This window comes from Lontra canadensis, unplaced genomic scaffold (genome assembly GCF_010015895.1).
Source record: "Lontra canadensis isolate GAN:19392208 unplaced genomic scaffold, GSC_riverotter_1.0 scaffold6, whole genome shotgun sequence".
Taxonomy (NCBI): Eukaryota; Metazoa; Chordata; class Mammalia; order Carnivora; family Mustelidae; genus Lontra; species Lontra canadensis.
In genome coordinates, this window is record NW_022631000.1 from 6,510,005 (window position 1) to 6,525,555 (window position 15,551).

Genomic DNA, 15,551 nt, shown 5'->3' on the forward strand with positions numbered 1-15,551 from the left:
TTCTATTTCTGTCTGTGTCTCTGATTTCATGGTTCTGAAAAGACATTCTACCTCAGTACATGTCAGTTTTCCCTCCTGTTAAATATAGTAAGGACAAAACCACTTATCAAGGTGTTGTGACATTTAAGGATTGTGATTTTTCCAATGAAAGATGCTATCATTAGTGTTCTTACTTTCTTCAGTGGTGGTCTTAATTTTTAAAAAGCAAATGGACCCGGTAACTCAGCTCTATACCATGACTTCATCCCTGGAGTACAAGGCAACCAAGGCTGACATACAGATGCCATTTACCTGCTCTGTGACGTATTATGGACCATCTGGTCAGAAAACACTTCAGTCTGAACAAGTGATCTTTGATATTTACTGTAAGTAACTCAGTATGCAATTATGCAATTTTTTTTGTTTGTTTGTTTTATTTATTTATTTGACAGAGAGAGAGACACAAGAGAGGGAACACAAACAGGGGGAGTGGAAGAGGAAGAAGCAGGCTCCCGCTGAGCAGGGAGCCTGATGGGGGGCTCGGTCCCAGGACCCTGAGATCATGACCTGAGCCAAAGGCAGACGTTTAACGACTGAGCCACCCAGGCACCCCTACAATTATGCAATTTTAATGTCTTAGAGTATTCTAATGCTATTAATCTTTCAATTCCTAATCCACATTCTCTTTGGATTCTGCCTTCAATCCTTCTTTCCTGTTCTGCAGTACTCAAATAATTTCTTTCTCCTTGGAATACCTATAGAATAAATGCTTACTCTGTCTTGTGATAGCTTTCACTTTCCACTTTGTCATTTCTGAAGATCTCTTCTGGATTCTGCTAGATGCTAAGTTCCTTAAAAACAAGACCTCTAACTCAGTGTGATCCCTTCAGGTAGTCCCCACAAGCTATGGATTTTTTTTTTTTTTTTTTAGATTTTATTTATTTATTTGTCACAGAGAGAGAGACAGTAAGAGAGGGACTATAAGCAAGTGGAGTGGGAGAGGGAGGAAGCAGGCTTCCCGCTGAGCAGGGAGCCTGATGTGGGGCTCGATCCCAGAACCCTGGGATCATGTCCTTAGCCGAAGGCAGACGCTTAACGACTGAACCACCCAGGCGCCCTAAGTTATGAGTTTTATAAGAGTTCAAAATGCCATCTGATTATTTTCTGAATGAAAGACAGATGAATGGAAGCTTATGACTGATTGGACTTCTTGCTATGGGATTTCCATTTTAATGGAAAAAAAAATAATAATAAGATCAATTGTACAAGTTTAAATAGGATGTTTTATTCCAGACATTTTGGTTAACTTTATTTCATAAATTTGAAACATAGGCTATTAGACTAAAAAGGAGCCTTCTTGATCATCTGATCTAACTCCTTATTTTACTAAGCAGTAAAGTGAGTCTCAGAGACCTGCTCTAAATTAGCTATAGAGACTGGGTTAGAATCCTTTTCTGCCATGCTGTTCTCTTTCCCATAAGACAGGTGCCAAGATTCAGAGCAAACAGGCTGATAGTCCAGGCCCAACACAGTCAATTTCTGTGCCTTTCTAAAAGAGTAGGTAACTGCTTTAGGTCTCAGTTTTCTTATCTTGAAATGGAAAAAATAACTCGGTGATGTTATGGAGATTAAGGGAAATCACAAATCTAAAATAGCATCCTATATTGCTCATTAAGTTCTTGCTACTAAGTACTATTATTATTATTACATATGATCATTATTACTACAGATGCATAGAACTAGCGATACTATTTTTGGAGAGATGCTGTTTTAAAAATTTTAGAAGCATTTCATTATTTAAAAAAAAAAAAAGAATCAAAACTTTTTGTAATACTGTCATATATGGTAGAATGACCTAATACTTCTACGTGTATTCTGAAGAAAGAGCAGAAATGCCATTTGAGCCATTGTGGGGTTTAATCTCTGCATTCCTATTTTGGTTCCATAAAGTGTAGAACCTTATATAAGAACAAAACTGACATTCCACTTGCCCTGACAATAAAGGATTGTTGTGCCTTAAACTTTGTATCTAAGTTTCAACTTCTATACTGACTTAAAGTGAGGACTTAAAGGATTTCATTATGTGCAACTTATCTAAAATCAAACTATTATTTCTGTAAGTAAAGGCAGAATTCTGTCTGTTCAAAAATGTTGAACTGGAAATAAACTCTCTTGGTGTAAGTGCAGGAGTACAAGATAGGAAAGAGCATCAAGATGAGTAATAAGGACTGGGAAAGTGGCTTCAGAAAAAAACAGGAATGTATGTTATCAGATACGAAGATCCGGGTAAGCAGAAAAGTCCTTGGATGAATAAGAAGGGAATGATTTTACTGTGGCTGGGCTGTGTGGGGTGCATTTGGCACAGCTTTTGAGAAGCCACAATGTATGCAGTGCTGGACTTCCTGGTAAAGATACAAAGTGCTTAATAGGGTCCTGACATTCAAAGAGTTTAGGACTCCAGTAGAGCAATGAGATACCTACAGGGGGAGGAAATTGTCAGTGCAAGGTCACATGTGGTAAGTGACAGTCAGAGCTCAATGAATAGCACTGAAAGCTCAGATGCCCAAGGACAGTGATTCTCAGACTTTTGTTGCATCTGAATCACCAGAAGGTCTTAGAACACAAATCACCGGACCCTGCTCTGAAGTTTCTCATCCTGTAGTTGTGGGGGGAGTTCAACACTTTGCATTTATAACAGATTCCCTGGTGATGCTAACACTGTTCATAAAAGGACCACACTTGGAAAATCACGTTAAAAGTGGAGAAGGAGGGAGCTAAACGGAAAGGACAGAGAATACATTCAGAGGCAAGAAATTTGGTCAGTTCATCTGGAGGAAGGTGCCCTAGTCCACTCCTACCCTAATCCTTCCTTACCCTTTCCAGTCAGTAATGAAACTTGATAGAATCTAGCTCTTTATGTTGATCTTTATGTTTATGTTGATCTTTATGTTAATCTGATTTGTTATGTTTATGTTTATCCGATTCTACCTTCTGACACTGCCTACAAATATGCCACCATTCTCATGGCCCGTATTTCTGTGATTCCCAAAATAATATTCCTTTCTTTTCACTCTGAACTGCCCTCCAAGCTGCTGCTGAAAATATCTTTTTAAAAACAGATGTGAAACCATGTTAGGTTAGTGCTATGATTACAATTCTTTAGTAACTCCCCAGATCTCTTGGATTAATCTTCACGCTCATTGTTTTCTTTCTTCCAAGTTTTTACTTTAATTCCAGTTGGTTAACATACAGTGTAATATAAGTTTTAGGTGTAGGATTTAGTATACAACACCAGTTGCTTATCACAGCAAGTGCACTCTTAATCCCCATCACCCATTTAACCCAACCCCTCTCCACCTCCCTGCTAGCAACCCTGTTTGTTCTCTATAGTTAGAAGTCTGTTTTATGGTTTACCTCTCTATTTTCTTCCTCTATGTTTATCTGTTATCATTTCTTAAATTCCACATATTAGTGAAATTATATGGCACTTGTCTTCCTCTGACTGACTTATTTTGCTCAGCATAATACTCTCTAGTTCCATCCATGTCATTGCAAATGGCAAGATTTCATTCTTTTTATGGCCGAGTAATATTCCATTGTGTATATATATGACAGCTACTTTATTCATTCATCAGTTGGTGGACATTTGGGCTCTTTCCATAATTTGGGTGTTGATAATGCTGCTGTAAACATCAGGCTGCATGTATCTGTTCAAATCAGTATTTTTGTGTCTTTTGGGTGAATACCTAGTAATGCAATTGCTGGGTTGTAGGGTAGTTCTATTTTTAGCTTTCTGAGGAAACTCCGTACTGCTTTCCAGAGTGGCTGTCCCAGTTTTTATTCCCATCAGCAGTGTAAGAGAGTTCCCTTCTCTCTGCATCCTGGTCAACATCTTTTGTTTGCTGTGTAGTTACATTTAGCCATTCTGACAGGTGCGAGGTGGTATCTCATTGTGGTTTTGATTTCTATTTCCCTGGTGATGAGTGATGGTGAGCATCTTCCCATGTGTCTGTTACCCATTCTGGCTGTCTTCTTTGGAAAAATGTCTGTTCATGTCTTCTGCCCATTTTTAACTGGATTATTTGTTTTTGGGGTGTTAAAATTTATAGGTTCTTTATAGATTTTAGATACTAATCCTTAATCAGATATGTCGTTTGCAAATATCCTCTCCCACTTTGTAGGTTGCCTTCTAGTTTTTTTGACTGTTTCCTTCGCTATGCAGAAGGTTTTTATCTTGTTGAAGTCCCAGTAGTTAACTTGTTGTTTCCCTTGCCTCCAGAGATGCATCCAGTAAGAAGTTGCTATGGCCAGTGTCAAGGAGGTGCTTCCAGTATTCTCCTCCAGGATTTTGATGGTTTCCTGTCTCACAGTTAGGTCTTTCATGCATTTTGAGTTCATTTTTGTGTATGGTGTAAGAAAGTTATCCAGTTTCATTGGGCATGTTGCTGTCTGTTTTCCCAACACTATTTGTTGAAGAGACTTTGTCGAAGATTAGTTGACCATATAGTTGTGGGTCCATATCTGAGTTTTCTGTTTTGTTCCATTGATCTATGTATCTGTTTTTATGCCATTATCAGACTGTCTCGATCACTACCACTTTGTAATGTAGCTTGAAGTCCAGAATTCTGATGCCTCCAGCTTTGCTTTTCTTTTTCAAGGTTGCTTTGGCTTTTGGGGTCTTGTGGTTCAATACAAATTTTAGGATTGTTTGGTCTAGCTCTGTGAAAATAGCTGGTGATATTTTCATAGGGATTGCATTAAATGTGTGGGTTGCTTTGGGTAGTTTAGGCTTTTTAACAATATTTGTTCTTTTAATCCGTGAGCATGGAATGTTTTTCCATTTCTTTGTGTCATCTTCAATTTCTTTCGAAAGTGTTCTTCAGCTTTTAGAGTATAGATCTCTTACCTCCTTGGTTAGGTTTATTCTTAGATGTCTTACGGTTTTTGGTACATTTGTAAATTAGGTCGATTTCTTGATTTTTCTTTCTGCTGCTTCATTATTGGTGTATAGAAATGCAACATTTTCTGCATGTTGATTTTGTATCCTGCAATTTTGCTGAATTTGTGTATCAGTTCTAACAATTTTTTGGTGGAGTCTTTCATAAACTGTCATTTCATCTGCAAACAGTGAAAATTTGACTTCTTCCTTGCTAATTTGGATACCTTTCACTTTTTAAAAATTATTTTATTTTATTTTATTTTATTTATTTATTTTTTGTCTGATTGCTGAGGCTGGGGCTTCCAGTACTATATTAAATAACAGTGGTAACAGTAGCTATCTCTGCTGTTCCTGATTTAGAGGAAAAACTCTCTGTTTTTCCCCACAGAGGATGGTATTACCTGTGGTTTTTCATTTATGTCCTTTATTATGTTGAGGTATGTTCCTTCTATCCCTATTTTGTTGATGGTTTTTATGAAGAACGGACGTTGTACTTTGTCAAATGCTCTGTCTGCATCTGTTGAGAGAGGATCATATGGTTCTTAGCCTGCCTTTTATTAATGTGGTATCTCACATTGATTTGCAAATATTGAACCACCTTGGCAACCCAAGAATAAATCTTACTTGATCATGGTGAATGATTCTTTTAGTGTAATGTTGGATTTGATTTGCTAGTATTTTGTTGAGAATTTTTGTGTCCATGTTCATCAGGGTTATTAGTCTGTAGTTCTCTTTTTTAGTGGAATCTCTTTAGTTTTGGAATCAGAGTAATGCTGGCCTCATAGAATCAGTTTGGAAGTTTTCCTTCCTTTTCTATTTTTTTGGACTAGTTTGTGAAGAATAGATAGAATTCCCCTGGGAAGCCATCTGACCCTAGACTTATGTTTCTTGGGAGATTTTTTATTACTGATTCAATATCTTTGCTGGTTATTGGTCTAGTCAAGCTTTCTATTTCTTCCTGTTTCAGTTTTGGTAGGTTATGTGTTTCTAGGAATTTATCCATTTCTTCCATATTGCCCAACTTGGTGGCATGTATTTTTCATAATATTCTCTTATGATTGTTTGTATTTCTGTGGTGTTGGTTGTGATCTCTCCTCTTTCATTTGTAACTTTATTTGAGTCCTTTCTCTTTTCTTTTTTAAGAAGTCTGGCTAGGGGTTTGTCAGTTTTATTAATATTTTTCAAAAACCAGCTCCTGGTTTCATTGATTTTTTTTTTTCCTCCTGTGTTTTTTGTTTTGTTTGTTTCTATATCACTTTTTTTCTGTTCTAATCTTTATTATTTCCCTTCTTCTGCTGTCTTTAGGCTTCATTTGTTTTCTTTTTCTAGCTCCTTTGGGTGTGAGGTTAGTTTGCATATTTGAGATTTTTTTTTTTTTGGTATTCGAGGTAGGCTTATATTGGTATGTACTCCCTTCTTATGAACACTTCTGCTGCATCCCAAAGATTTCAGATCATTATGTTTTCATTTTCATTTGTTTTCAGGTATTTATTTCTTTTTTAATGGTTGACCCAGTCATTCCTTAGTAAGTTGTTCTTTAACCTCCATGCATTTGTGTTCTTTCTAAAATTTTTCTTCTAGTTGACTTCAAGTTCGTAGCCTTATGATTGGCAAAATGCATAGTATGATATCAGTCTTTTTGTGCCTATTGAGGCTTGATTTGTTACCTAGTATGTGGTCCATTCTGGAGAATGTCCCATGTGTACTTGAAAAGATTGTATTTTCTGCTGCTTTAGGATGAAATGTTCTGAATATATGTTAAATCTGTCTGGTCCAGTGTGTCATTCACAGGCATTGTTTCCTTGTTGATTTTCTGCTTAGATGATCTGTCCATTGATATAAATGGAATTTTAAAGTTCCTTACAATAAGTGTATTATTATTAATAAATTCCTTTATGTTTGTTATTAATTTTTCAGTATGTTTGAGTGCTCCCACATTAAGGGCATAAATATTTAAGTTGTTAGATCTTCTCATGGAATAGATCACTTTATTATGATATAGTGCCCTTCTTCATCTCTTGTTATAGACCTTGGTTTAAAATCTAGTTTGTCTGATATGAGAATTGCTGCTCCAGCTTTCTTTTGATATCCTTTTGCATGGGAGATATTTCTGTATCCCTTCACTCTAACCTGCAGGTGTCTTTAGGTCTAAAATGTAGGCAGTATATAGATGGGCCTTGTTTTTTTATCCAATCTGACTCCCTATGTCTTTTGATTGGAGCATTCAGTCCATTTACATTCAGAGTAATGACTGACAGATATGAACTTAGTGCCATTTTATTACTTATTTTGTTGTTGTTTCTGGAGGTTTTCTCTGTTCCTTTCTGGTCTTTATCACTTTTAGTTTTTCTTTCCCATTTAAAGAGTCCCCTTTGCTATTACTTGCAGGGCTGGTTCATTGGTCTTGAACTCCTTTAGTTTTTGTTTGTCTGGAAAACTGTCTCTCCTTCTATTATGAACGATAGCCTTGCGGGATAGAGTGTTCTTGGCTGCAGATTTTTTCCATTTAGTGTATTGATTATATCCTGCCACTTTCTCTTGGATGCTAAGTTTCTGTGGAGAGCTCTCCTGCTAACCTTATTGGTCTTCCCTTATAAATTAGAGACTTTTTATCTTGTTGTTTTTAGGATTTTTCTTTATCTCTATATTTTGCAAATTTAACTACTCTGTGTCTTGGCGATGACCTTCTGTTGGATTTTGATGGGAGTTCTCTGTGCCTCCTGGATTTGGATGTCTATTTTCATCTATAATTTCCTCAACTAAACCTTCTTTCCCCTTTTCTATCTCTTCTTCTTCTGGGACTCCTGTGACACAAATGTTACTATGTTTGATGGAGTCACTGAGTTCCCTGGGTCTACTTTCATGATCAGGATTTTTCTTTCCCTCTTTTGTCTTTATACTCCCAATTTTGATATGCCTCAGATCCCTTGTAGCCATGGTCCTGCACTATGTCTCAATCTTCACCACTTCACTGTGTCTTCTATAATCCTGTTCTGTTTTTCAGATTCCTCCTTTAGACTACTACTTACATGACTATTCATTTGCTGTCACTACCAAACTTTTGTTTTCTAGCAAACACCTATTTATTCTTTAAATTCCAGCTGTATTATCAGTTTGTACCAGATACTTCCCAGTCTCCTGCATCTATTAACTATCAGTGATAACATCATATCCAATTTTTATGTTGTTATTGTCTTAATTGTTTGATGTCATTACAAATAGATTGAAAGCCATGCTGTTTTCAACTTTATAACTTCAGCATTTAGTGCCAGCACAAAATAAATATTAACTAAACAAATGAATACATGAGTGGACAGAGGATAAATGGAGATAGGACAAAGAAAATTTGGATAGAATCTCGGTTATTATGTAGTGGTATATAGAGAGTAGTGAGATATACTTCTTACCTGAATAGTTCAAGGCAGTCATGGGTACCAGGTTAGGAAATTTTTATTTCAGTCGTCCCATATAATTGTAATCTTCAAAGCATTACTTCAGAAAACTGATTTTGAGGAAATATATATATATATATATATAATATATATAAAATTTATATATTATATATATGATGGAGTGGAATGCAGGACTGTCCATGTTTCAGGTATAGGTTAGCACCTGGACAATGGAAGTGTTAGTAGGAATAAAGGAGAGAATCAGATGCAAAACATAGTATTAATCGTATTAATCATTCACATAGAGTGGATAAGAAAAAGCCAGAATACCTGGAAGAATGATTTACTAATAGACAGAGTAAAATTCAGAGAAAAAGTCCAGGGCAATGGGAGAGCAAGAGATGGTTAATTTTGTTTGAGACATGTTAGTTGGACATCCAGAAAGTTACTGTTAAAACTCAGATCTCTCTGATCTCAGTGTAGTTCTTCAATTCTCTAATGCAGAACAGAGTCTATTGAAAGGGGACACAGAGAAGGGAAGTTTTGCAATAAAGCAGGAAGTCAGACAGACTGTGATCCTGGCTGTTCTGGTGTCAGCTTTGATTGAGCAGTCTTGCAGTGATATGCAACAGGCCAGAGTAGTGAAGGGCCACATAAAAGAGTGAAGAAGGCGTAGAAATGGAAGGCCAGCAGGGGATGAAAAACAGACTTTATTTACCTTCCAATTTTACTGGGAACCACTAGCGAGGGAACTACCTCGGGGAAATTCAGAAAAACTAACAAAAGTGTATTAAACCAGTCACTGTTAAGCTTCAGAACATTCTGGGCAAATAGACCCAAGCATGGAAAAAAAGGCAACAAAGCAATCTAAATCAACCCTTCTATGTTTTTTCTGCATTTGGATATTAAAAAGATACATAAATGATAGCAAGAGATAGGGAAAAAAACCCTCTGATTTTACTACTTATTTGTTTTATTAGCTAATAACAAAGTACGTCTTCATAAATTATTATTCTACTCTTATTCTTATTCTGTTATTCTTATTATCCAGCTATATAACAAGCTACATTAGAAAGTGGGTCATTTATAACTGCCAACACCCCTTCCTCTTATTTTCTGTTTGCTGGATATTGTCCTTCATACCTAGCCTTTAATTTTTTTAGTGTTCTACTGTTAGTAGTAGCCTCTACTAAAGAATACCCTTTAGCCCTATTTTCTCCATAAAAATGACCAAATGGAATGAAATTTGCACCTTTGCTCCAATGAACAGAATGGAATTATAGTATATTTACAGTCCCGTTGGTTGTTTTAAGGGTCTTCAGTTCACAGGTTTCATCTTTTTGAAAACTGATCTATTCTCCTGCATGCCAGAAATCTTGCCGGCATTGCTTAGGTCATGTCTCTTTTTATTTAATATAAGGTATTATCATGTAAGAGGAGTGTAGGGTACCTAATAGTTTTAGCTACTGTGGAAGCTGATCCAGTCTTTCCAAACCATGGGGTTCATATGATATAGTTAAATGCCCTTATAATGAAATCATGCAGTGAGATTGTTCCTACTCGTCTTTTACACGTAAAATAATTATGGCCATTCCTACCTCAGCTAAAGACAGTTTGCTAAGAAGAAATTGGCTTTTATGTAACAAGGTCTCTGTAGTTTTCTCTAACCAAGATTAGTACTTGGTAAAGCAAGTAGCTATTAACTTCAATCCCTCTATAAAAGGATACATTGAAGTAATTACCATTACTGGCTTCTTAAGAAAATTGTGTATAATTTAGTCATTTATATTGTATGTACAGAGTAATTTGGTACTTGATGAAAATGGTTAATTTGTGTCTGTGACTCTTGCAGATCCTACTGAGCAAGTGACAATACAAGTGTTGCCATCAAAAAATGCCATCAAAGAAGGGGATAACATCACTCTTAAGTGTTTGGGAAATGGTAACCCTCCTCCTGAGGAATTTTTGTTTTACTTACCCGTAAGTGCTTACGGATTATGATTTGAGCTAGACTGCTGTCATTTTGTCCTGTCGTGTGGCCACTGGCTGACATATTAAGAATTGTGCGTAGTTGGGCAGTTTAAGAGAGAAAGGTGTTATTCTTGGGGACAAAGGACACCTGTAGAATGTCCTCTGAAAGGTTGTCTTACGTTTGTTGGGTTTGGTTTGGTTTCTTTTTGGCATCTACCAGTGATCTTGCCTTTTTTTCTCAGTTTTAGGAGATTTCAGGGGAAAATAGGTAAAAAGCTTATCATAGGAAACCATAATTACAAAAACTCTAGTTTTCATTATCTAGATAAGCTGTAAGAATCTGTTCTTCAAAAACAGATAACTCTAAAATGAAGAATGATGACAGCAACGATGTAGATTCTAAATCTACTACAGTGCCTTTCTGAACACATCTCTGAACCTCTGAAATAGGACCATTCTGTTGCACATAACATTTAGCTTGACACAATAAAGCTAGGGGCTGTATCTTCCATGGCATATGGTCTTGAAGGGCGAGCTCCTCAACTTTTACCAATATGATAACTGAAAGGAATCATATATAGAGAAAATAATTTGGAACATTCCTCTAGGATGTGTCCTAGAAATCATGGTAGTATGGAGTCATACAAGGAAAGAGCTGTTGAGGACACTTGTTCGCTCTCCCAGAACTCTCCCTAGGTTTGTGTATGACCTTCTGTTGGATTTTGATGGGAGTTCTCTGTGCCTCCTGGATTTGGATGTCTATTTTCATCTATAATTCCCTCAACTAAACCTTCTTTCCCCTTTTCTATCTCTTCTTCTTCTGGGAATCCTGTGATACAAATGTTACTATGTTTGATGGAGTCACTGAGTTCCCTGGGTCTACTTTCATGATCAGGATTTTTCCATTGATAGAAGCCATATACAACCTTATATTGCATTACTTAAGGGTTATGTGTACAAATGTCACCCACTACCTTTCTCAGTAGCATTTAAGAATATCATTACTACATTACTTAGAAGACTAATACAGCTGATTTCTTTTAGACTGAAATGTTGGTAGAAGACTTTGTTTCTCCTGATAAATAATAGTTTGTTCTTTGAACAGTACGTTCAGAAACATGCTGTTTTTTTCTCTCATGCAAATGAACTTCTGAAACTATATTTCCACCTTGGCTCTCAGGGAGGACAGCCAAATTTATGTCTTAGCTTTATAACAATATCTGATGATTATAGTTTTTTATTACTATGTACTCCTAGTTCATTTATATTCTTTTCACTCTTAGTTTATTAATTCTTTTCTTTTTCTTTACTCTTAAAAAAAAATTATTTCTTTCTTCCTTCTTCCCTTCCTCCCTTCCCTCTCCATCTCTCCCTCCCTCCCTCCCTTCCTTCCTTTCTTCCTTTCTTTTTCTCCTCTCCTTTTTATTTGGATATGTGGCATGTTTTCTTTAAAACTGCCTGAAATCTTTTTGTTGAATTAGAGGACATAAATATAAAATGAAATATTGGATTTTTTTTAATCGGATTTAACTCTCAAATTCAAGCCATGCTGTCAATAGAATAGATATCATCAATGTCATCTTTATTAGCTCATCAATTTCCTTAGAACCCAAATTGCAGCTATTTTTCCAGAAATCCGATAACACAAACTCTACTCTCATTTGTCCCATCATAGAAACACTTTCCCTTTTTTTCTCTTACATAAGAAAATGGTATTTTCGTCAAGAAATACAACTCATCTCTTTGTAGCTCCCAAGTATAATCATCTGACATTTTACCTCTCTCAACAGGGACAGCCTGAAGGAATAAGAAGCTCAAATACTTACACGTTGACAGATGTGAGGCGCAATGCAACAGGAGACTACAGATGCTCCCTGATAGACAAAAAAAGCATGATTGCTTCAACAGCCGTCACCGTTCACTGTAAGTGACCTTATTCTTCATTACCAACTTCACTTGAAAGGCCTCTAACAGTCTAACTTGGCGGTCTTTTCAAATAAATTGCAACTGTATTTTTCTTAAGTAGCGTGGTTTCAATAGACTTACTGAAGTGCATCGGAGCAAACTCCACTTCGGTCCAGATTTGCCCTGCAATATTGAAATCTTGAGTGGATCTAATAAGTGCAACTTTCGAGAGTGGTAAACTTCCATCTTCTTTCTAGATGTCCTCAGTCTGTGGTGTCCAGAATATTCCTGTGGATCTTAACTTATTTTTTATTTTAAGAAAATATTTAGATATTCTCAAAGTTGACAAGTTTGTACTTGGCCCAGAAAAAAAGTGTAGATCAAGTATTCTTTTTAATTATTATTATTACAGAATAACATTAGCACCCAAACCCAAGCAACATAGAGTCTTACTATAGACTCAACCTTTGGAAGCAGCAGGGGTAGAGACTACTAAAATCCATTTAATATTGGCCTCTGTATAGAAGAATAGAGAATTTCTAGAAACAGAAACTCTTCAAAATCACCCTAAATGTATGTGTTAGCTTTTAACCTACTTTTGATCACCAAATACTCCAAAAGTTATACTTCAGTGTGATTTAAAAAAAAGAGAGGTACATCAGAAAGAGTACCTCACGTCCTTTATTTCATAATTTCCGACATTTCTTTATATACCCTGATGCATTATGGAAAGGGGAGACTAATTTGAACTCCTCCCCAGTGACACTAGAATTTACAGAGTGCTTTAGCTAACGTCACTGTTGCTTGGAGGTGTAGGCCAAACTTTCTATTAAGTCCTTTGAACCCAGTAGCACCTGTTAACATGCTCCGTCGTGATGAAGTTTCCCTAGGCACGAAGTGCTCTAATCCCATTGAGTATGAGGGACTTCTTTCTTTCAAAATGGAAAGAGACTAGAAATTGTTCTGAAGAAATGGTTCTAAAGCTCTCATTCTACCTATAATGCTTGGAAAACATATAGGATAGGAGTTAAAACTTTGAGGGCGATACAAGGAGATACACTGGGGAATAGAGTAACCAGATGGTTGTTTTTGAGTTTCTGATGTTGGGAGCACACCCTGGGGAGCCCTATAGAAATAGCAGACTGTTAAGAAATGTTCACTGCCAGGCCATTTCTCTATTTGCACCATATTCGTGTTGTATAGTTCTGAGTGTGTCTGCCATCAGAAACTGGTTAGAGAGAAAGCAGTGATCTCTTAGGATTAAAACAATGCTACTTTTTCTCTGAGGATGAGTAAGTCCTGGGACCATTTTTCCAGACTGTTCCATGACCAAAAAAAAGAAAAAGAAAAAGAAGAAAGGGAAGTAAGAGAATATAACTAGCTGATAGAATTTCATGTGAAATAACTCTCTGATATTCTTGTCCATGAGATCTGTGGGCCAATAACCAGTAATCCAGTGCATAGAGATGGTACAGTAAGCTTATGTTTAAGAGATGCCAGCTACTCAGGACCCTAAAAGGAAGGAAAAGGCCCTTATTTGTATCACTGGTGGATGAGGCATGGAGGGATAGTTGGCAGAGTAATAAGGCAAATGTGGTGCAGCCACATTGTACCTCAGTGATCAGCTGTGATAAAGAAAAACAAAATTAAACAAAAGTATGTTAACAGTTTAATTGGATTTCAGTGCACTTAATTGGATTTAAATGCTTTTTGGTTTTGAAAGGTAGACTATAACATCAGGTTTTAAGGCCTGTATTTCTCTTTAAAGGCTGAAATAAGGATTGCAAATAAAGAAGATTCTACTCTGAATTACATGAAATGAAAACATAAAAATTCTGGGTTTTGCCCATTTATCCTTGATTGCTTGTTTGTTGTCTGAAAACAAGATTTGTCTCCTTTCCGTAGATGACGAAAGGGAATGTGGATAGAGAAGCACCAGGCCCCACGCGCACGTGTGTGTAGAACAGACCCCTCCTCAGGGCTCTCCGCCCACAGGCCCAGAGTCGCTGAGGAAGCGTCTGCTATTCCTCTGCCAATTCATGCACAGATAGACTCTTCATCAGAACTGTCAGAGTCCATCTCCAGCCTTTAAAATCACTTCTTTTATCCTCTCACTGGCAGGTTAACTGTCCAACTAACGAAAGCTTCTGACTCTCCCTGAATAGGGTTTTCATCTAAGTGTAACCAATCCAGATTTTCTGAGGAAACTCCACTTCCACTTTCCTATATGATAATGGATATTTTAGTATTATTGAGACTGTGTGAAGGCAGGCTTCTTTCCTCCACCCAGTCATTGTTTTCCAGAGCCTAGCATGGGGCAGACACTGGATGGACGGTGACAACTCAAGGGTCCTGCTTTCATGGTTCTTACAGTCTAACAGGAAAAACAAGTGTTAAAAATGACACTTGGCCAACTGTCAACCCACGGCAGTTTTAACACGTAAAACCAAGGAGAAGCACGGGGTGTGGTAGGAAATCCCCAGTGCTGTAGAATAAAGTTTCAACTCATAGAATGGCAAACACGGTCCTTTAGAGTCTGACCTCTACTAAGTATGTAGGCTTATGGTTCATGTGTTATAACCATTCATACCAGATTACTCACGGTGGTGCAATCTGCCATATTCTGTCAGCATTTTGCCGTTGTTTATGTGGCAGAAGTTTTCCCTGTATTTCCATTTATCAAAGCCATTCTCAACTGTCAAGGACCACAAGCAGATACTGCCTCATATACAAAGCCTTTATTACTGCTGTGTAATGCACTTGGGCTCTGTTCTCTATACTCCCATAAGCCTTTGCTTCTACCTCTCTTTGTAACCCTTTCTTTAGTTTTTCAACAAATACTAATTGAACTTCTGATCTATAGCATGGATGCTAGTAGACGTGGATTTCATGCTGCTGTGCATCAGAGTCACTTAGCACGGTGCATATTACCTCTACCTCAAAAATTGTAAATTGTAAGCTTATATCCATTTCTGTATCTCGTCAGTGCTTGCAACTTAGTAGCTGCACAATAAATGTTTGTTCTATTGAATTAGATTTTCCTCATACAGATCATACTGCGATAGTAAGATTTTTATAGAAATTGCTTTCCATCTGAAAGATTATACCTCCTTAGATGTGTTTATTCTGTTTTTAAAAAGATGCCTGCTGCCAGCATACCTAACAATAGATCTTACTTAAAATTTCAGCTGCATAAGAAATGGAATTGCATTAAAAAAAAATCTAACTACCATAGTCCGTTCTCTCTGAAGAAACGGATAGACTACCTCATGGTTTTTCAGATTACCACCTGCCGTCTAAATATACTTAATTTTCTCCTGGCATGCCTTACCAACTCTTTTTATAATATTTACCTAGTCATCATC

The 15,551-nt window shown here is 36.9% G+C and overlaps 1 protein-coding gene across 3 annotated transcripts in view; it reads left to right on the plus strand.

Annotated features, from left to right (window-relative positions):
- The window catches only part of ALCAM (activated leukocyte cell adhesion molecule), a 210,372-nt gene that overhangs the window by 161,210 nt on the left and 33,611 nt on the right, over nucleotides 1-15,551 (plus strand). For all 3 annotated transcript variants that reach the window (XM_032852094.1, XM_032852095.1, XM_032852096.1), the window contains exons 6-8: nucleotides 183-365; nucleotides 10,163-10,290; nucleotides 12,072-12,204. In XM_032852094.1, the coding sequence (XP_032707985.1) occupies nucleotides 183-365; nucleotides 10,163-10,290; nucleotides 12,072-12,204 (444 nt within the window). The remainder of the gene's footprint in view (nucleotides 1-182; nucleotides 366-10,162; nucleotides 10,291-12,071; nucleotides 12,205-15,551) is intronic.